The 21,677-nt window shown below is 40.7% G+C and overlaps 1 protein-coding gene across 1 annotated transcript in view; it reads left to right on the forward strand.

Moving 5' to 3' along the window:
• Positions 1 to 10,863: 10,863 nt before the first annotated feature.
• The window catches only part of sqlea (squalene epoxidase a), a 29,843-nt gene continuing 19,029 nt past the window's right edge, over positions 10,864 to 21,677 (forward strand). The window contains exons 1-3 of the mRNA XM_072570786.1: positions 10,864 to 11,042; positions 11,348 to 11,838; positions 20,323 to 20,578. Coding sequence (XP_072426887.1) covers positions 11,563 to 11,838; positions 20,323 to 20,578 — 532 coding nt within the window. The 5' untranslated portion in view covers positions 10,864 to 11,042; positions 11,348 to 11,562. The remainder of the gene's footprint in view (positions 11,043 to 11,347; positions 11,839 to 20,322; positions 20,579 to 21,677) is intronic.

The following is a 21,677-nucleotide window of genomic DNA, read 5'->3' on the forward strand; positions in this document are numbered from 1 at the left end:
AGTCTTCCTTTATATTACTGGTTAGCTTACCCTCACACTTAATCTTCTCCTCCCTTATTTCTTTTTTTGTTGCCCTCTGTTGATCTTTGTAAGCTTCCAAATCCTCTAGTTTACCACTGCCCTTCTCCACATCATATGCTTTATCTCAGGTTTTGTGCTATTCCTGACTTCCCTAATCAGCCAATGTTGCCTCAACCTCCCTGTAACCTGCTTCTTTTTCCTCGTGATGAATCTCTGCTGTGTCTCCTGAATTACACCCAAACATTCCTGCCATTCCTGTTCCACTGTCTTTCCTGCTCGGCTCCTCTCCCAGTCAATTCTACCCAGCTCCTCCTTCATGCATCTGTAGTTGCTTTTATCCAGCTGTAATACATTACTTCTGATCTTATCTTCTCCCTCTCAAATTGCAGAGTAAATTCAATCATATTATGATCATTGCCTTTTAAGGGTTCCTTCACCTTAAGCTCCCTTATCAAGTCTCCCTCATTGCACAACACTAAATCCAGTATTGCCTATTTTTCTAGTGGGCTCCAGCACAAGCTGCTCCAAAAACCCATCTCACAGATATTCCACGAATTCCTTTTCTTGCAATCCACTACCAGCCTAATTTTCCCAGTCTATCTGTATATTGAAATCCCTCATGATTACTGTAACTTTGCCTTTCCTGCGCATCTTTTCTATCTCCTGGTGTATCCTGTGTCCCAGCTCCTAATTACTGTTTGGAGGGCAAAAATGCCATCCCATATTCCCAATTTCTTCACCTCCGCTGTAACTGCTCCCAGGAGGACCAGTTCCACCACAGAACACACCAAATGGCCTCCTTCTTTAGAGACTGCAAATTTCCCTTCCCACATGGTTAAAGATGCCCTCTAACGCATCTCGTCCACATCCCGCACCTCTGCCCTCAGACTCCATCTCTCTAACCGTAACAAGGACAGAACGCCCCTGGTGCTCACCTTCCACCCTACCAACCTTCGCATAAACCAAATCATCCACCAACATTTCCGCCACCTCCAAACGGACCCCACCACCAGGAATATATTTCCCTCCCCACCCCTTTCCGCCTTCCGCATAGACCATTCCCTCCGTGACTACCTGGTCAGGTCCACGGCCCCCTACAATCCACCCACCTGTCCTGGCACCTTCCCCTGCCACTGCAGGAATTGCAAAACCTGCGCCCACACCTCCTTCCTCACCTCCATCCAAGGCCCTAAAGGAGCCTTCCACATTCATCAAAGTTTTACCTGCACATCCACCAATATCATTTGTTGTATCCGTTGCTCCCGATGTGGTCTCCTCTACATTGGGGAGACTGGACGCCTCTTAGCAGAGCACTTTAGGGAACATTTCTGGGACACCTGCACCATTCAACCAAACCGCCCTGTGGCCCAACATTTCAACTCCCCCTCCCACTCTGCCGAGGACATGGAGGTCCTGGGCCTTCTTCACCGCCGCTCCCTCACCACCAGACACCTGGAGGAAGAACGCCTCATCTTCCGCCTCGGAACACTTCAACCCCAGGGCATCAATGTGGACTTCAACAGTTTCCTCATTTCCCCTTCCCCCACCTCACCCCAGTTCCAAACTTCCAGCTCAGCACTGTCCCCATGACTTGTCCTACCTGCCTATCTTCTTTTCCACCTATCCACTCCACCCTCCTCCCTGACCTATCACCCTCATCCCCTCCCCCATCCACCTATTGTACTCTATGCTACTTTCTCCCCACCCCCACCCTCCTCTCATTTATCTCTCTACCCTTCAGGCTCTCTGTCTGTATTCCTGATGAAGGGTTTTTGCCCGAAATGTCGATTTTACTGCTCCTCGGATGCTGCCTGAACTGCTATGATTTTCCAGCATCACTAATCCAGAATCTGGTTTCCAGCATCTGGAGTCATTGTTTTTACATAGCTCCAACTATATTTTTTAACCTTTGTGATTCCTCAATTCTACCCACATAGATTCTACACCATCTGACCCTACTTAGTTTCTTACTATTGATTTAATTTCATTTCTTACTAATAAGGCATAGGGAGGAATAGGTAGAAAGAGGTGGGTGCATCTCCACGGTAATTGGGTATAAGGTAGAGTAGACTTGGCAAGACAGATTAAGGATATGTTGATGCACATAACAGTATGTCAAAAATATATAATTCTCTCATCTTTGTTTACCTGCTTAGATAATTAAACTGCATTCCTGAATTCAGGAAGGTGGAACAATATAGTTGCAGCTGACTTTCTCCATAAACTCCAAGCATGCTTCATAGTCTCTGTACAAGTTTCTTCCTAAGGAATATCTCTTTCCATCGTCTCAAAGCTTTCTCAGTTACACATTCATGATATCAGCTGTACACTGAAGCAGTGTGTTCGTTTGTCTGCTCTCCATTCTGACACTTGTTTCTCTCTTCTTCCCACCAAACGTGTTCAACTTGCTTTTTCTGATAGTACCCTTAAATATTGAATCGTGTAATGTGGATCTGCATCACTTCTAATGCCCCTGATTGGACAGGAAACCTGGAAATAAAATGATAATGAGAAGGTTGAGTACACCATTGACAGATGTCCAGAGCTTATTTGTAGGTTTCCAAAATACCCTAAACATGACCAACACCCATTTCCAGTGTGTTTTCCCATTTACCTGCAGGGAATTTGAGTATTTCCAAAAGTTGAATGTCATTTAGCATGTTCAGATAGCTCTATACAATCTATCACCCAATGTTCTGGCAGAAAGACCATTCCAAATGCTGAAGGCAGGCTTTAAGATTTTGGTCTACGGCTTCACTCAATACCAAACTATCCAGGTTCCTGTTTGATTACAGGAACACTCCTCACGCAACTACAGGGATAGCTCCAGCAGATGGGGAGAAGACTCCTCACCAGGTTAAACCTAATATTCCTGGACCTGGAGGAATGGTGAAACAGCATCAGGAACACCAATGCCGGCCACTTGCCTCCTTTAAGCAAGCGATACAGTTTACATCAGGGGATGAAATTTGGTGTTGAAACCACAGAAATGGCCCTGCACGGGTAGGAGGCGAGGTCAATGTGAGGTGACGTCCCATGACATACAAAGTTGTGGTAGGTGAAGCAGTCCTGACAAACATGTGGATCACATAAAAGCTGCTACCTAGCAAACAGGTCAGGAGCAAAACATACTCAGCCCCTCAGAATAACCAGAAAGGCTGTCAGAAACCACGGGTTTTCCCCCTCCATCTAGCATTGAAGAAATCTCAGAGTACAAGATGGATGCAGTTGGTGTCGCAGCCTTGATACCGTTACCACCTGGAGAAGAGAAGGAATTTCTTCCAAGGTGCTCCGGGTGCAAGAGATGAGCTACGGTCTGGTATATGCTGTTCATGTCCAGTCAGAGTTGAAGAAACTGAACCTGGTGCAAAACATCTCAAGAGAAGCTGCAAGAAAAAAAACAAGCCTACATCCCCAGACCTAGAGAAGGGATGCAGTGATTGGAACCAGGTTGGCCATGTGAATCTCATTGATTGTGAGTTCCCTGATTGGGGTTGTTAACCTGACAGATATAACCAGGAGTGTCAGAGGCTCTTCTCACTCTAGGGACTGGCTCTGAGCTAGCTGATCAGATTCCATGTACTATGCACTTGTGAATAAAGGGTGACTTGGTGACAGGATATGCGCTTCTGTGGAGTTATTTCATATAATGCAGTATATTGTTTTAAATTAATATATGTAGTTTTTGCAGATACTGTATATATTTTGTAACAGTCCCAATTGCTCCAAATCGGTCAGTGTAGACTCGGGCCAAATGGCCTACTTCCACACTGAAAAGATTCTATGAAATATTTACTGCCTGTTTGAATATATTTAGAATTGCAAAGAGGTTAGAAAATATTAAACCCAATCACAAGTTATTCGTATTAACTATATTTCTATATCAAAACCTATTCATAATGTAACACTATTATTTTAAATATATTCATTGTTCTCCTTTGTCACACTTCCTTCAATTAAGAAAATGCATAAAGATATACACATGTGTAATGTAATAATGCCAATCACAACTCACCGTCAGTGCCTTGTGAATTATTCAGTCAGCCTATCTGCAGAAATAAATGTAAAAAGAATATTCCTTACTCCCTCACAAATATACTATCTACAACAATGTTTTACTTGTATGTGTGCTCCAACATGTAGGGGGACAGACTGGGCACAGAGCAAATTGAGATGTTTTCTCAGTGCCCCAAGAATGAGTCTTGATTTTTCTGAAGGTTGACCGAACAAAGAAAGATGCAAGTGATTAAATGTACCCCTTACAAATTAATTTGGTACATTTCAGGTGAATTGAATGTTAACTTGGAGTTCTCTGACCCAGCACATATTTTTGTGTGCTGGATTTGTTTTGGAAAGTCTATATTTGATTCAGGCAAGTAAGGAAGTAGTGTCAGTTAAACTTTTAAAAAACATGTTTTTGTGAGCTGCCCAGTGTTCAACATTGCAGAGCACAATTTATAACACTATGAAGCAAACAAGGGTAAGTGAAACCTGCAAAATGAAATTTCCAATAGGTTCATGGACATTCTGTGACAGATTGTGCAGGCATATTTTCAGGAGAATTGAGATGAGCTCATTAAAGCTCATGCTTGTATTTTGTTGTTGGGTTATGGCTGTATTTGATAATGGTGTGAATTTAAAATTCTCAGCCTTATTTTCTAATCCATCTGCAATCTAGCTAACATCCCTGCACACCTCCAACATCCCACACAGCTCCAACATCTTTACACCCCTTCAACTCTAGTCTCTTGCACATCGCAATTTTAATTTCTTTACCATCAGCAGCTGTCTGAAGTCTCAGGATCAAATCTTCTGTTTCCTCAGTCACATGGGCAATGGTGAGACAGAGAAGAGAATCAGGTTAGAATGAAAAAAGTTCAGAACTTTGATATTGAAAACAACTTCTCTGCTTTCCCCCTTAAAGTTTAAACAGCAACTTCAAAATCTCACTCAAGCTGTGACTACCTTATTTCCATGTATTTGCATCTCATTATGAACACAAGTCACCTCATTTATATGTCACTTCTAATACTGCTCTCCTTCCCCAAGAAAGTAGTTGGAAAACATTTATAAAAGGAAATTCAGTGTTGCCACCAGCAGCAGCAGCTTGCTACTTGCTTTTCCAACCCTTCATTCAATTCTGCCTTCATCTCAACATTCTTGCATGCTCCATGGCCCTGTCTTCTTCCACCCTTTATCCATGCAAGTCGATGTCAGTAAATCACCAATCTTATTACATTATCATGCCTGCTGTCATGCCAACTTTCACAACACTTCAGCGCTCAGGACTTCACTTTGAAACTCAGGGACACTTTTGGCCAGGATGCTTTGCATGTAGTGACACAGATGCATCTCATGCATCCACATAGGATGCATTTTATGTCATTTCTTGGTACTGGAAGTTGTCAGTCCCTGTGGTTTGCATTGCTTTTAATCATAGAGGGAGAGGTAGATAACTAGTCATGGTTGTGTGCACTGAACCGTCAAGGGATTGATCTGTTGCAATGCAGCACCAGGTTTAGTCAATGTCACAACTGCAGCATTTGCTAACAGCTAAAGCAACAAACACACTGCCATGCTTCAATCAAATGAATGTATCCGAATGTCAAAGGGCACAGTCCCTAGTGGAGCCAAGGGGACTACAGTCAGTTAGAGGCTACCAACACAGTGAGTCAAGGGGCTTGTCCAATTACAGACTGGGGGATTGGCCATGGTCAGACAGGCACATGCTCCCACTAGAATTTGGGGATCAATGTCCTTGCAGTTCAGGGATTAGGCCATGGTCAGTCCTCAAGGTCAAATGCAACCATTCTGGGAATTACAGCTACATCAAGCCAGGAGATAGGCCAATTTTTCCTGCAAGGAGCTGAAAATGTGTTGCTGGAAAAGCGCATCAGGCCAGGCAGCATCCAAGGAGCAGGAGAATCGATGTTTCGGGCATGAGCCCTTCTTCAGGAAAGGCTCATGCCCGAAACGTCAATTCTCCTGCTCCTTGGATGCTGCCTGACTTGCTGCGCTTTTCCAGCAACACATTTTCAGCTCTGATCTCCAGCATTTGCAGTCCTCACTTTCCCCTAGAAGATTTTTTCCTGCAAGGAGTCAAAGGAGAGTTTGAGTATGATGGACATGGGTGGAAGAGCTGTTAATGTTGTGGTAGGATCAGAAGAAGTGGTGAGTTGTTCCCAGGAGTGAGCAAGAAGCTTCCAGGGAAGGAATGGTTAGTAGTTTGAGATGCTGACGCGTGTGAGAGCCTTTGTATGAACATGATGCACGCAGTAGTGAGAGTTGTGGTCTATGAGTACTGGTATGGAACATGTGCAATAGCACAGATTTGGACTGCCTCTAAGTGTGAAGTAACAGAGAGAAGATGTGGCACTTGTCCCTGTAGAGTGCAAAAAGTCATTAACCTTCTTTCAATCCTAGTGTGCATTGGGTTTCACCTGAGGGTCTTGACAGGGTAGATGTAAAAGGGAATGTTTCCAAAGGACTGAAAGACTGTTGGGGTAGCTGGGAATACAGATTTGCCTTCAGCCATAATTATATACAGGCTCAAGGGGCTGAATGGCTAACTCCTGCAACACAAGTTGTCTACACTTGTGAGAATTGTTGTTGGGAAAGGGTACAATGCCAGAAGTGGCAGCCACTCCTTGCGTTGCAGTGGGACCAAAGAGCTACCAGCCATTTGATCAATTGGCAGCTCTCGGAGGTGGAACTGTTTGGGATGGGAAGACAGAAGGACAGATAACTAAAGACCTAATGGCCATTAAATAGCGGTGTTGTGAACTGGCAAAAAAAACGGTAAGCTGAACGTTTAGTCCCAGTCATTGGAGACCACACCTCCAGCATATAACTTAGTCCACTAAGTGTGGTGGGAAGGTGTCATACACTGGCTGCAAGGTGAGACTAGTAAGTACAGTCTGGAGAGAAAGGGCTCAAACATTGTATACAAAGCAGAAGGTAGCATTCATACATTGCATGCATTGCAGGGACAAGTGACTGATACATTGGCCTCAATATAAACTTTCTGATGATATTCATGGAGTAAGGGGGTTAGACAGTTAGTTAGAGTTTTTATAGAAGGGAAAGAGGCCATTTGGCCCAATGTGTCTGCGCCACTGATGCATGTGTTCTAAAATAAAACAAAGAACTGCAAATGGAGATCTAAAATGAACAAAAACAGAAATTGCTGGAGAAACTCAGCAGGTTCAGTAGCATCTGTGAAAAGAAAGCAGAGTTAGTGTTTCATTAACAGTTAATTGATCTGCAGAAGGGTCACTAGACGTGAAACATTAACTCAGTTTTCTCGCCACGTGTTGCTGCCAGATCTGCTGAGTTTCTCCAGCAATTTCTACTTGTTTTAAATTTTAATCCCATTTTTATTCTAATCCTATATTCAACCATTTGGCCCATAGCCTTGTATGCTAAGGCATTTCAAGTGTTCACCTAAATAGTTCTGAAATATCTTAACACTTTCTGCCTCTCCCATTCTTTCAGACAATGAATTACAGGTACCTACCACCCATTACATGAAAAACAGTTTCTTCAAATTCCCTCTAAAACTCCTGCTTCTTATCTTAAAATTGTGCTCCCTCGTTATTGATCTCTCTATTAAGAGGAAATATTTCTCCCTACTTTCCATGTCTATGATCCTCAGAACTTTGTACATCTCAATCATATCCACCCCCTCTGTCTTCTCTCTCTAAGGAAAATAACCCCAAGCCTATCTAGTCTGTCTTCATTGTTGAATCACTCTAACGCAGACAACATCATGGTGAATCTCTCCTGCACCCTCTCTAGGCAAGCACATCCTTCCTATAGTATGGCAACCAGGACTGTACACAATACCCAGCTGTGGCCTAAGTAACATTGTATCTAGCTCTATCATAACTGAGTTATTCTTGTTTTCAGATTAATAAAGGCAAGTATTTAATGTACCTTTTTAATCTCCCTATCCAGTTGCCTGCTATGGTTTATGGACATGTACACCAAGGTCTCTCTGATACTCTGTACTTACTCAAGTCCAATCATTCATCCTGTACTCCCTTTCTTTGTTAGCCCTTCCAAAATGCATCGCTTCACACATTTCAAGATTAAAATCCATTTGCCACTGTTCAGCCCATCTACACTGTTGTGTGGCCAATGACTTTCCTCCGTGCTATTTACCACTCCAATCTGTGAATTTACTGATCATAGTTCCTACATTCATGTCTAGATTATTAATGTACAAAACTGACAGCAAAAGACCCAACACTGACCCTATGATATACCACTAGACACAGGTTTCCAGTCACAAAAATATTCTTTGACCATCACCCTCTGCTTCCTGCCAATTTTGGATCCAATTTGACAAGTTGCCCTGGATCCCATGGCTTCTTAGCTTCTCAACAAGCCTACCATGCAAGACTTTTGAAAATACTTACCCAAATCCCTGCAGACTACACCAACTGCATTATCCTTATCTACACACCTCATTACCTCCTCAGAAAATGTGATCAAATTTGTTATACAATATCACTCTTACAAAGCAGGCTGACAATTCTTGATTAATCCTTGCTTGTCCTAATGAGATCAATTCTGTCAGTTGGAATGTTTTCAAATAGTTGCCCTACCACGGACGTTAGTCTCACAGGCCTGAGTTTCCTGGTTTATCCTTTGAATAATGTCCTCCAAACCTCTGGCACCCTTCCTGCAACCAGATAGGGTTTAAAAATTAATATCAGACCCCCTTCTTTGGTCTGTGAATTTATTCACTTTCAAGCTTGCTAAGACTATGAATACCTCCTCCTTCTCAATAATAAGTTGTTCAAATATATCATAGCCATCCTCTCTCATTTCCAGTTCTATACCTCAATTGTGAATGCAGATGCAGAGTCCTCATTTAAAACCTTAACTATGCCTCCCATCTCCACATAGTTCAGTTCACTTTGGTCCCTCATGTACATTGCTCTTTCCCTGGTTATGCTCTTGCTCCAATGTATGCCCTGCGTGGGTGGCATGGTGACACAGTGGTTAGCACTGCTGCCTCACAGTGGCATGAACCTGCCTTCGATTCCAGCCTTGGGCAACATGTGGAGATTGCATGTTCTTGCTGTGTTTGCATGGGTTTCCGCTAGGCAGGAAACCAAAATAAATCAAAAGAAATCTGCAGGTCAGGTGAACTGGCCATGCTAAACATTGTCCTTTGGTGTCAGGAACCTACAGGTTAGGTTAAAACTCCCTTGCAAGATTATGAGGTGGGGTGGGTGGTGGTGTCTGGATGAAAAGCTATTTGGATGGTTGGTGCAGACTTGATGGGTTGAATAGCCTCTTTTTGCATTATACGAATTGTATGAATTGTATGGTCCTATCAGTATAATTGTTTAAAAAATCTTTGGATTTTCTTTTATGATATCTGCCAGTGCTTTTGCATGTCTCTCCTTTTCTGTCATGATTCCTTTGCTTTAAGCAACCACCTGCACTTTCCATACTCCAATTTTGAGCCTTCAGTATCTATTAAAGGTTTCCTTTGTTCTCTTATCCAATCCTATACCTCTCTTGACATCCAGGGTGCACTGCCCCGGTGGTCTCACCTTTCAAACCAATACCAGGACAAATACTTTTTAATTGTCTCCCACTGCTCAATTATTTCATTGAATGGTGGAGCAGATTTGATGGGATGAGTGGCTTACTTCTGCTCCTTTGTCTAATGGTCTTGTGTGAGTAACAGGGAATATGACCTCAAGGTTTAGCAAAATCACTTGTTCATTTCATTGATGAGGGTTTGTTGAAAGTTAATTCATTGACAGTTTGTGGTGAGGACTTTCCCTTGTGGAGGAGCCTAGAATCAGGGCTCCCACTTAAGATGGTGGCAAGATTTTTTTGGATTATAGAATCCCTAGTGCGGATGGGTGGCTTCCAGCCAATGAAGTCTGCATCTTCCCTCTGAAGACCACCCCATCTCATAACTTACATTTCCTATGGGTAACCATGGACATCCCTGGACACTGCAGGGTAATTTAGCATGGCCAAAACACCTAACATGCACATCTTCAGACTGTGGAAGGAACCCAGAGGAAACCCACTTAAGATAACATGCAAACTCCACACGGACAGTCACCCAAGGCTAGAATTGAACCCAGGTCCCTGGTGGTGTGAAGTAGTAATGCTGACCAGTGAGACACCATTCCACCCCAAGGAGGATTGTCAGCCTGTGGAACTCTGCTTTGTTTTGATTTATTTATTGTCATGTGTATATTGTTACTCAATACAGGGAGTGTTATGTAGCCACTGGCGTCACCTTAAAACAGAAAAAAACCCGAAAATATAGATCACAAAGGCAGAAAAATAAAGAGATTAAGTATTTAACTTCACCGTCCTTTCTGTTAAGTGTTGTTCTTTTCTTCCCAAGAGAGCAGTGGAGACTGGCTCGTTGAATATAGACAGATTTTAGATAGGGAAGGATTATGGGGATGGAGGGATGAGGTGTGGGGTTAGGGAAGAGAAGTCAGACAGAGGACACAGTAAGATGAAGCAGGCTCTGATTGAATGGCAGGGCAGGCTCCAAAAGGGGAGTGCGGAGGAGTGTAATGGCTCACTCACTGATTGCTGTGTGTTGGAAACAGCGTCTCGCAATGCAATGGAGAGAGAACCTGATGATTGGGGTATAGAGTGACAGATGGATGCTGATCTTACGGCTCCCTCTTTGTGACATCACATCATGCTAGGAGACGGGAGAAGGCGGGTCCTCCCTGCGGCTCGCTCCCATTGGACAGTCTCCGGATAGCGTGAGCTCTGCTCACCGTCACGCCGGGTCTTGATTGGTGCAGGACCTCGACAGGCAGCAGGGCAAAGGGGGCGGGCCCACGCTGTCACTCCGCCGCTTCATTCACATCTTGTTACATCTCGCCTAGTGCCAGGCATCTGGAGAGAGAGAGAGAGATAGAGAGCGGAGTAGTACTTTGGGCTGTATCCCATCACACTACCATCTCCTCACTCCGGGAAACAAAACCAACAAACAAAACAAAAATGCTACAAACATAACAGTAAGGTTACTGCAAATGCTTTTGTGCTGTCAAATATTGAAAACTGATATCACGGGCACGAAGGGCCGACTAGCCTCTTTCTGAGCCCCATCGTTATTATCATCATATTGGCCTCTTAAATTTACATTATACGGCATAATCAATGTATAAATTGCTTAAAGTATTTGAATCAAATAATAAATGGGAGATTATAAGCCCTGACTTGAATTTAACAAAATTGCAGGTATATATTTTGTATTTGTTGGACTGTGAAAGAATTGTATTTATCTGCCTATTTGAATTATGTTTCTCTTTTTCTTCAACAGCGATCAGCCGAGGGTGAAGATCATTTACGAGCTAATTGAGAGGAAAATCTATGTGAACATTTTTTGAACCTTTGAGTGAAGCAATGTACCAAGTCATAATTTAATTTTGTATTTATGTTCCAGGGCTGCTTTGAAGTAAAAAAAAATTGTTCGGACTCTTCTGGAAAATTAGTGAGGTACAATTTAATTTGAGAGAACCTTTATAAAAAAAGATAATGTGGACTTTCCTGGGAATTGCGACTTTTACTTATGTGTATAAGAAATGCGATGGCTTACTGAGCGTGAGCTACGCTAACAAGGAGGTGCTCGGGGCGTTCCTGATCTTTTTCTCCCTAGGCTTGATCCTGTCCTATCGATACAGATACGGACAAGGGAAAGGCAGAAAGCAACCTTCAAACCTGGGGTTCATCTCTCAACTTCTCTCAGCCCTGCCCCTGGCAAGCTCCCTCTTCAGCGGGTCCACAGACTCCATCAATACCGAGCAAGGCAAGGTAGGTACGGAATGACCAGTGTTCATTGTTACAACCAGAAAAAAAAGACATACCCTTGATTATCATGCATATGGTACATATTTGTTATTTTTGTGACGATGTACTGCCGATTGCTAAATATGTTGTAAAATCTGCCCAAAACAGTTCTAGTTTCTAATTTAATAACGAATTGCTGTCCAATACGTCGGTACAGTCAAACATTTCCAATCTTGCTTTGAAACTTTTTTCTGACTCAGTAAATATAAATTTGGCGGCATATTTGTACATGAGTGTTTTTCGAGTAGTTGTAAAATCAGTTTGTTATCCTTTGGCTGTTTTGTTTGAAGAAGGAAATGACTTGAAAGAACTATAATGTATTGGTAACATTCGAAGAACAGTTTGAAAATAATGTTTTAAATATGAAATAATTAAGAAAGATCATGTTCACCACGTATAAACAATAGCAGGTTGGGGAATGAGCCTTCAACTATTTATTTAGATACTTTGAAATATTTTGAGTTGACCTAAAAATCTAAAGATGCAAATGTTTAAACTTGACTTTGCCAAAAAGTGTTTTCTAATGACAAGAATATTGGCTTTCCTTAACCATGACATAACTGACACCTAAACTCAAACATAACATAATTCAAATATACTGCTGCCTTGTTAATTATTAATTGTCATTCAGAGGCAGCAATTGAATAGTGACTGAGATAATGTCTGCATTGACAGTTCAGTGCACAGTAAGGACAAGCCAATGTTGCCAAGATAAACCGATATTTTTATCTAAAGTTTGATGTAATAATTTAATGTTTATGTTGAAATTATAGCATTGTATTACAAAATGGATTAAAGAATTACACTTGTGCTTGTTTAAACTATAAAATATGCCCTGAAGCACTAATGCCTAAGCAGGAAGGTAAAGATTATTTGGATCATCAGAAAGGTTGACCAAAGAGATGGGTGTGAATATTTTTTAACTATGAAATTCATTGCAAGAGAAAGATGTGGAGGCCAGGTATTGAGTGTATTTAAGGCAAATATACGCAGACATTTGATTGTCAAGGGGTATGGGGAGAAAGGGGTTGAGAAACGTATCAGCCAAGCTTGAATGTTGGATCACACTCGATGGGTCAAATGGCTTATTTTCTCTTCCTCTGTCATATGGTCTTAAAGGTGACAAAGCTGCTGGAGGATTTTAAGGAGAAGTTTAATTGATCACCTGAACAAAATAATATACAGGACTATAGAGAAAAGATTGAGTGAGTGGGACTGGGTGAACTGCTCTTGCAAAGAGTTTGCAGGGGTACAGTGGACCATATGGTAACCATTTCATAATTCCATGAGTAACGAAGAAGAAGCGGACCATCACTGAAGGGACAAGGGATTGCAGTTAGAACCTTTTTTTTTAACTAAATTGAAAACTGCTAACAAGGATTTTGACAATATTCAATCGTACAGAGGTTACATTGCAAGCTTTAAAATATGCATAGGTGAATGATCTTTTTGGAAAAGGTTAAAGTTTAGATGATGCTCATGTGAATTGAGGTCTGTTCAGTAGGATCATTTCTGATAGTGATCGACATCACGAAAGCATTTTGTCATTTTATACTTTGCACACCTAGTGGGAGTGGGACTAATACAATCACATCATTGTGTAAAATGCACATCTTAGTTTTCATTTCAGTATACTCAAAATGGAGTAGATCACAGGTCTGAATGCTTCTGAAATGGTGACAGGAATTAGCAGCAGAGTGTGCAACACAGCATTTCTATTCACATTCCAGTTATCATCTATGAAAGGCTAAGCTGCAATGCAGAGTTTAACCTGAGCCATACAAAATCCTAGCTTTTTTATTGTAACCTCAGGAATTTAAAGAATATTCAAAATATTTGTTAAGAGTTGTCAGTGTTAAGTTTTGATTTTGAAAACTGCTTTCTAAATTTCTCTCATCCACTTCTTGACATGTTGACTGTGATAAAAAAAATACATTTAGTTAACATCTTTCTTGACCTCAGGATGCTCAAAAATGCTGTGTGGTCAATAAAGTGCTTGTGAAGTGAGACCACCAAAGTAAGAACCCAGTTGACAACCCTTTGCACAACAAACTGCCACAGGTGGTAAAATGTTAAATGATCTTGATATTTGTTGAGGAATAAATAGTGTAAGGACACCAAGAAAATTCCCCTATCTCCTTCAAAATTGTATCACAGGATCTCTTACACTTGAGAACTCAGACAGGGCATCGGTTGAATATATTATCCAAGAGACAGCATTTCAGAGAGTGTAGTACTCCCTTAATGGGGCATGAGCCCATAACCAACTGATGCAGAGACAATTGGTCAATGGTATAAAAGGCTAAGTCAGACTGTATTACATGGAAGACACACTGTATGTCATAGGGTGTGATGCAGTGTTATATGATCATGCTCTCTCTTGCAGCATAGTGGAAAATGGAAGCCACAGTAAGGTGCTTCTTATATGGAAGTTAATGCTTTAATTACCACTTCAAACTCTATAAATATTCTTAGCAGTAAAAGACCAAGAATATTATATGGTGGCAGTGAATCTAGCAAAAGCTGAAAATTTTCTGCCAAAGCAGAAAAGCAGTATTGTGACTAAATTGATGCCAAAGATTGATGGAGTATCATATCAAACCTGGCTTCATTACAAAACTGATAAGTGGGCTGGTCAGTACTGTATTTTATGCAATTGGTTGAAAGTTAAAATATATTCCCATAATGCAAGGAATAAATGAAGAAAAGCCTATGTGCAACAAATCAGTAAAAGCACTCAATGTCTACTACAATCAAATTTAAAAATTACCATAACAGAGCAGATTAAATTTAATTAATATGTTAAATAATAATAGGAAAATGTTGATACTTGTTATCAGTAATTTGTACAGCTTGCAGAGAACTGTAAATGTAGCAGCTTAAAAGAAGAACTAATCTGGGATGGAATTGCTGACAAAGTCTGCAATGACACATTTTCTGATGACTTGCAGTTGAGAGATGACTTCACAATAACAAGGTAATTCAACTGAACAGACAAGACAAGGTCAGGAAACAAAATTGATCCATAATTTGAAGTGACAGGGAGAATCACGATCCAAAAACCAGCTACCGGAGAATGTTGATTTTAAAAGTAAGAGAAGTGGCAGTACAAAAACCCAGGAGAGATGAAAAGTGTGCATCAACCACCCCAGCTAACTGTTACAGTGTGGTGGGGAAAAAGCAGGTGTCGGGAGAAGTTGAATACCATTCTTGCAAAAACAAGGGTCACTTCCAAGTAGTGTCATAGCAAGAACTTTACAAGATCCATAAAATAGGAGATATAAACAATGGGGTGATGCCTTCGTGACATCAGGGAACCAAGATGAAACTACTGTAATACTGACATCCTAGTAAAAGGAAACAAGACATGATTGATGTTGACAGAGGTTCAATAGCTTTGGTTGTTTCTGAGACTGAAACTTCGTTGTATAAAACTACATGGGCCGGGGGTATAGAACCCAAGGTCACAGGGAATAATCATTGAAAACTTACATGTGATCCTAAACAGATTTCTTCACTCTGTACCAATTTACATCTGATTTGTAGATTAGAGAAACTGAGAAGACCAGCTTAAAACCTTCAGCTTCACAGCTGTTCATAGAATTAGGAAAGCTGAAGATAGCATAACATATTACTTTTTGTCTTGAAACAAAGCAAGTGTTGAAACAACAGGTCATTTCACGTGACAGAACCAACAATCTGTTGCTCAGTCAAGGTCCCAGTGGCAAACCTCAAAGTATGTAACAGAATCTGTGTAGATGGCACACAGCTGAACAAAGCAGTTGAAAATGAAGTTCATGTTTGTTATTTGTTGTATCGACTAGCTCTTAGTCAAATTGCAAAGATTTCCGTCTTCAAGAACCTAGATACAAATAGTGGTTTTGGGAATTACTCCTTGATGAAGATAAATTGCTCATATACTCCATTCTACCATTTGAAAGAGCTTTTTCAACAGATTAGTCTTTGGCATTGCATTGTGTCAGAATCTTCCAGGGGATAATGTCAAATATCTAATAAGGACTAGGTAGGTTCTGTGTCACATGGATAATATGCATGAATCCACTAAGGCAGAACATGACACAAGATTGTGAGCTGTGCTGCAATGTCTACAGGATTTACACTCAAGAGCAAATATGAATTGTTGCAGATAACTGTCAAGTTCATTGGGCATATCATTGATGTATCTGATGTCAGAGTTGATCTGCAGAAGACATGAGCAATTAAGGAATTTACAGCTCCTTACAACATGATTGACCTTCAGTGATTCAAGGATATGGTAAACAAGTTGTCAAGTTCTTACCTTGCTGAGCTTTGTCAATGAGCCACCAAGCCAGCTGTTACAACAAGACAGGATATGAGGCTGGGAGGAAGCACAACAATGGTCTTTAATTTCTTGAAAGAGCTGTTGATATTGCTTGATATTCCAGTTCACTATGACCCAGAGCTACCAATGTATCTTTTATAGTAGAGATGCTCAACCTGCAGCTCAGTGGATACATATTGCCTGCCAGGGTATTTAATGTAGCCTGTTGTCTGCTTTACTGCTTTTTTTGAATTCAGATTATCCAATACAGATATGTATTGTTCTCCTAGAATGCTCCTCCAGTCAGAGTCTCTTTCTCACTCTCTCTCTCTCTATATATATATATATATATCTCCCTGGTGCTGCAAATGCAGGAGACAACCAGCCTGTGATTGGGAGAGCCGTGAGCAACTTAAAGCCTGGAGCTGTGCGCAGCCCAAGGCTTTGAGCAATGGTGGTCAGTCTGCGGGCTGGTTCTGGGAATAGGAGACTTTGGAACGAGGAGAAGGAGATGAGAATCGCACTGTGGAAAGAAGGCAATAAAATTGGGATGGAGGAGAAAGTGAGGACTGCAGATACTGGAGATCAGAGCTGAAAATGTGTTGCTGGAAAAGTGCAGCAGGTCAGGCAGCATCCAGGGAGCAGGAGAATCGACATTTCGGGCATGAGGAGGGCTTCCTGAAGAAGGGCTCATGCCCGAAACGTCGATTCTCCTGCTCCCTGGATGCTGCCTGACCTGCTGCACTTTTCCAGCAACACATTTTCAGCAATAAAATTGGGATGGCAAAGGTGAAATGTGAATCGGGCCATGATGAGTGAGGGGGGCGGGGGGGGGGGGGGGGGTGGGGGGGGTGGGTGAGGAGTATGATAGTTAGGCCCTTGGGTTGTTCCCTCTAGCTTTTATTTCATTTAATTTTTAAAAACGAAATTGTCTTTAAACAAATTGCATTTAAAATTTAAGTGTCTCTGAAAAAAGAAAACTTGGCCACTTCCATTTCAATAAGAAATGTTCGTTGGTGAGGTCATTGTGCTGGTGGATACCTTTGAACAAGTTAACCTGTGTCGAGGGCAAGTTTTTGCAAGATTAGGTGGGGGTGGAAGGCCTGAAAATGTGAGGGCCTGCCTGTTAGAGCAGGAGCTGCAACAACATGATCACAGCTCCACAGCAGCCATTATTGCCAGCTCATGACTCCAAAATTTCAGCTTGCAACCCCACTTGGTGTCCCAACCTCCACTTTGGAAAGTACCGTTCTTAGGAGTTAGCAAAAATGCATTCATAACTGCAATGATTCACACTGAGGATGGTGAAGTTTGATGCAAAAACAATCCAAACAAATAGAAAACTTTAGCGGATCGCTTATCCTATATTCTTGTACCCAAGGTTCAATGTTCCTTGAAGATGTGAAAAACCTTTGTACAACAATAATAACCACAACTCTATAAACAACAGTGATTGAACGAAATTAGAGACACACAGAAACATGATGGACATGTGTATTTTGGTCATAGCGTATTGTGTCAAAGAACGGCCAGGATATATTCCCATTCTCAGACCATAATACAAACACAGAAACCACCTCAGTGTAGTAGATGATGTAATTATATATAGTAAGAGGTTTGTCATCTCAAGAGTCCCGTAACTCATTATGTTGTACAATTGCACCAGGGGCATCTGGGTATATATAATGTAGAGCCAGAGCAGCTATTCTGTTTGGTGGCCAGCTTTTTCAAATTAATTGCAAGAGATTATAACAAGTTACTTGTTTACTTGAGCTTTATGTTACTTGTGGTATCCATCATCAGCAGAGAAGAGAACTGCTGACGTAAATTTTCTTTGCTTCACAATCAGACGAACATTTTGGGATGTACCCCTGCAAACCCACAGATAAAATTGTTCTTGATAATAACATACTAGAAGTCAAATGACTGCAGTGTTACATCACTGAAGGAAATATTTGCAGCACAAAGAATCCCTTACTTTGTAATGTCAGACAATGGACTACCGTTTCCCCAAGCATATTTGAAATAGTTCAGAGCATCATGTGGATTTATCCATATCATCAGCTTCACCAACAGTGAAGCTGAATGAAGAGTCCATACAGTCAAAGCATTTCTGTAAAAGAATGATGATGTTCAACTTGTACTTCTGAGCTGTCATTCAGAATGGTTTAGTTCCATGTGAACCCTTCGTGGGAAGAAGACTGAGAATGTGTTACTTACTCTCCTTCACACTTGAAAAAAGTGAGGGAATAGAGGAATGAAAATGGCTGCAACAGTAATAAATATCATAAAATACCAGATCTTCAACCAGGACAGCTAGTTTGAATTTGAGACCAAAGTTATTAAGGACAACTGGTGGAACAGACATCACATTCAGGGTCCGTTCATTCAAACCAAATAAATATGGTATAGTGAAAAGAATAGACAAGTTCATTTCTACTCAGAAGCAATCTTATACACAGTTGATGCCGTGATCAGCTCAGTCAAATAAACTTGAGATAGCATTTATAAGGAGATCCAGATGAAGATCCTATTGCTAAATCAGAGCCTATCTATCAATTTGCTTCTCCTCATCAAAGTCTGAGAGACCACATGGAGTATTAGAATTCACAATCACCTCCACAGGAGCTCTGAATACAATCATGTAGTCATGTAGACAAATGAAACTACCAGAGTGGTTAACCCTGTACAAAAGAAATTGAAATCAGAAACTTGTTTGGAACTGGGTTGGATTACTGAAATATAATATGGTACATAGAATCAGAGTGTTGGGAGGGAGTTGAAGTATAAGAGAATGCTTTTGACTGTATAATATACTAATGAGACAGGAAATTATGTAATGTCACATAATCTTATTCTTTTTGGCAGGCTAATGACAAGATGAAGCCACACAAAAATGTTTCTGAAACAAAGTTAATGTTTTTCTTAATAAAAACTGGAAGAACTGCTGATGCTGTGAATCAGAAACAAAAACATAAGTTGCTGGAAAAGCTTAGCAGGTCTGGCAGCATCGGTGAAGAGAAATCAATGTTAGCGTTTCGGGTTTGGTGAGCCTTTGGGCTCACTGGACCCAAATGTTAACTTTGACTTCTTGTCACGGATGCTGCCAGACCTGCTGGGCTTTTCTAGTTTTTATTGTTAATGTTATTCTTACCTTAGCCAACCCTGTAAATATGTCTTAAAACCATGATAAGACCAAGAATATTGTGGAGCTATTAGTTCTTTCATTACTTTGCCTAAGTAGCTATTCATCAGGATGCAGGTCTAGAAAATCCTGGAGAGAAATCACACTAGAACTTGATTTTGTCCTCAAATGGTTTGTATACTTTGCATTTACCAGCTGGAGTCGCCAGATAGTGATTAGTAACAGTAAGTATAAGATCTCCCCTTTCTTCACCTGCAGGACACTGAAATGTCATTTCATCCAAGATCAATTAGTTGAGCTAAGATGGTAGTTTGAGCCTGAGATGTGATCCTTAGATTTCATTTCAAAACTGTACAATTATAAACTTAATTATTGGGGAGTTGCTTTGATTTTTAAGTTGTCAAGGATAATTAAGATAAAGTAACCAGTTGAAATATCAGTGCACATGGCCACAAAATGATCAGTAAGTGAACACTGACATCTACCAAAGACTAAATAAATTCTGTTACAGCTATAAGCAAATACAATACCATTGTTATCGGAAACAATGTATAAGGGAACCAGCTGAGTATTGAGATTGCACATTGCCTTGCCAGAACACTGCTCCATCAAGTTGAAGGCAATACTTATAAATCCTCATGGATAGTCCTCACAGTTAGACAAGCAATGACTTTGATAGCAATGGTATTGGAAAAGGCATCATTAACTTTTTATTTCAGGGCATATTTTACAATGGTAAAGGCACTATATAAATTGCAAGTTATTGTGTCAACTTCTGTGAATGTCCCAGAAATATTTCATAAAGTTTCTCCTGGTTTCTTGTCATAACTTTGGTAAATTTCCAAGGGATAACTGTCCATTTATGGCCCAAATGCTGTTTCCCTGGGGTTTCCATCAATCTTTCAGCCTATTGTACAGCAAGGGTCAGGAAAAACCCATGCAGAATTTCAAGAATAGTAAATAAGATTGAAGATTTCTCATTTCTTCTGTCTTGATGCAGCCCAAGAAAATGAAGCTCAGCTTCTCAGAGTGTGTTCAGACAGAAAACTCTCCAGGCACCAAGATTTCTTCCCAGTCTGATCCAGAGATCATTATTGTGGGCTCTGGCGTCCTTGGATCTGCGTTAGCTGCTGTCCTTGCAAGGGACGGAAGGAACGTGACAGTGATCGAGAGAGACCTGAAGGAACCAGACAGAATTGTTGGAGAGTTGTTGCAGCCTGGGGGATATCGTGCATTAAAAGCACTTGGTCTTGAAGGTATTAAAAAGGCACTCGAGACTGGCATATTAACTTGGAATGCTGATCAGTAATAAAGTCCCATGTACAGCAGCGAAATGGTTATGTTAGTGAATGAATAATCCAGATGTACAAAATCTTAGTTTAGCTGGTGGCAAATGTCCAATCAGTTAGTTATATACATGTGGAACAAAAATAGCTAGAATCAGTAATGGCGATCATGTACTGACCATTTTGTTGTAAAAATCATTCATTCTTGCCCTTTAAGCAATGAAATCTTCTGTCCTTAGCCAGTTTGACCTCTATGTGTCTCGAGATCTTCAGCTCTCTAGTGGACCATGAAATCCCCTCTGAGCTGACGGAGCAAGCCATTCAGTTGTATCAAAGACTGCTCAAGAATGCAGCTTATCACTACCTCCTCAAAGCAATTAATGTGGCCTTTGCAGCAATGCATATGTCCTGGGAAAGAATAAATAAAATCAAATCAAACTAATGGCAAGTTTAACATTTTACTTTGAAGTGTGAATTTTCATTGCCTATTTATAAATGCAAGTAATCTGGGTGGGTTCAGCAATATGTCAAATGGAAAGTTGATTAATGTTAATGTTTGAAATGTGTTAGAATCAAAACATTAAATAATATGTCTCTAAGTCGCTGATTGGTCTCTTTGTACTTTCAGCTGCCCCCCCTCCCCAAATAAAAACTATCAACTTTGATACAGTCTGCAGTAATAGCCTGAAGGATACACCTTGACACTCAGGTCAACCTGTGTCCTCATCCTATGGGTATCAGGGGCAATTATATTTTAAGAAAGAAAACACTGTTAGACTTACAAGATAGGATTATTTAAGCAAAAATATTTGGGCTCAGTTGATTGCTATCCTGCAATCTCTAGCAATTTTAATTTGAAAGAAAATAAAGCCTTTTTAATATGAACATATTCAGAAAATACTGGTATGCATAGTTAGTTGCAAGCATTTAAGAAATAAGAAAGGGATGATCACCTTATTGGAATTACATTATAGACACCCTAATGGTCAGAGGGAAATTGAGAAACAAATTTGTAAAGAGATTTCTGTTACTTGTAAGAATAATAGAGTGGTTATGGTAGGGGATTTTA

The sequence above is a fragment of the Chiloscyllium punctatum genome, chromosome 5 (genome assembly GCF_047496795.1).
Source record: "Chiloscyllium punctatum isolate Juve2018m chromosome 5, sChiPun1.3, whole genome shotgun sequence".
Lineage (NCBI taxonomy): Eukaryota > Metazoa > Chordata > Chondrichthyes > Orectolobiformes > Hemiscylliidae > Chiloscyllium > Chiloscyllium punctatum.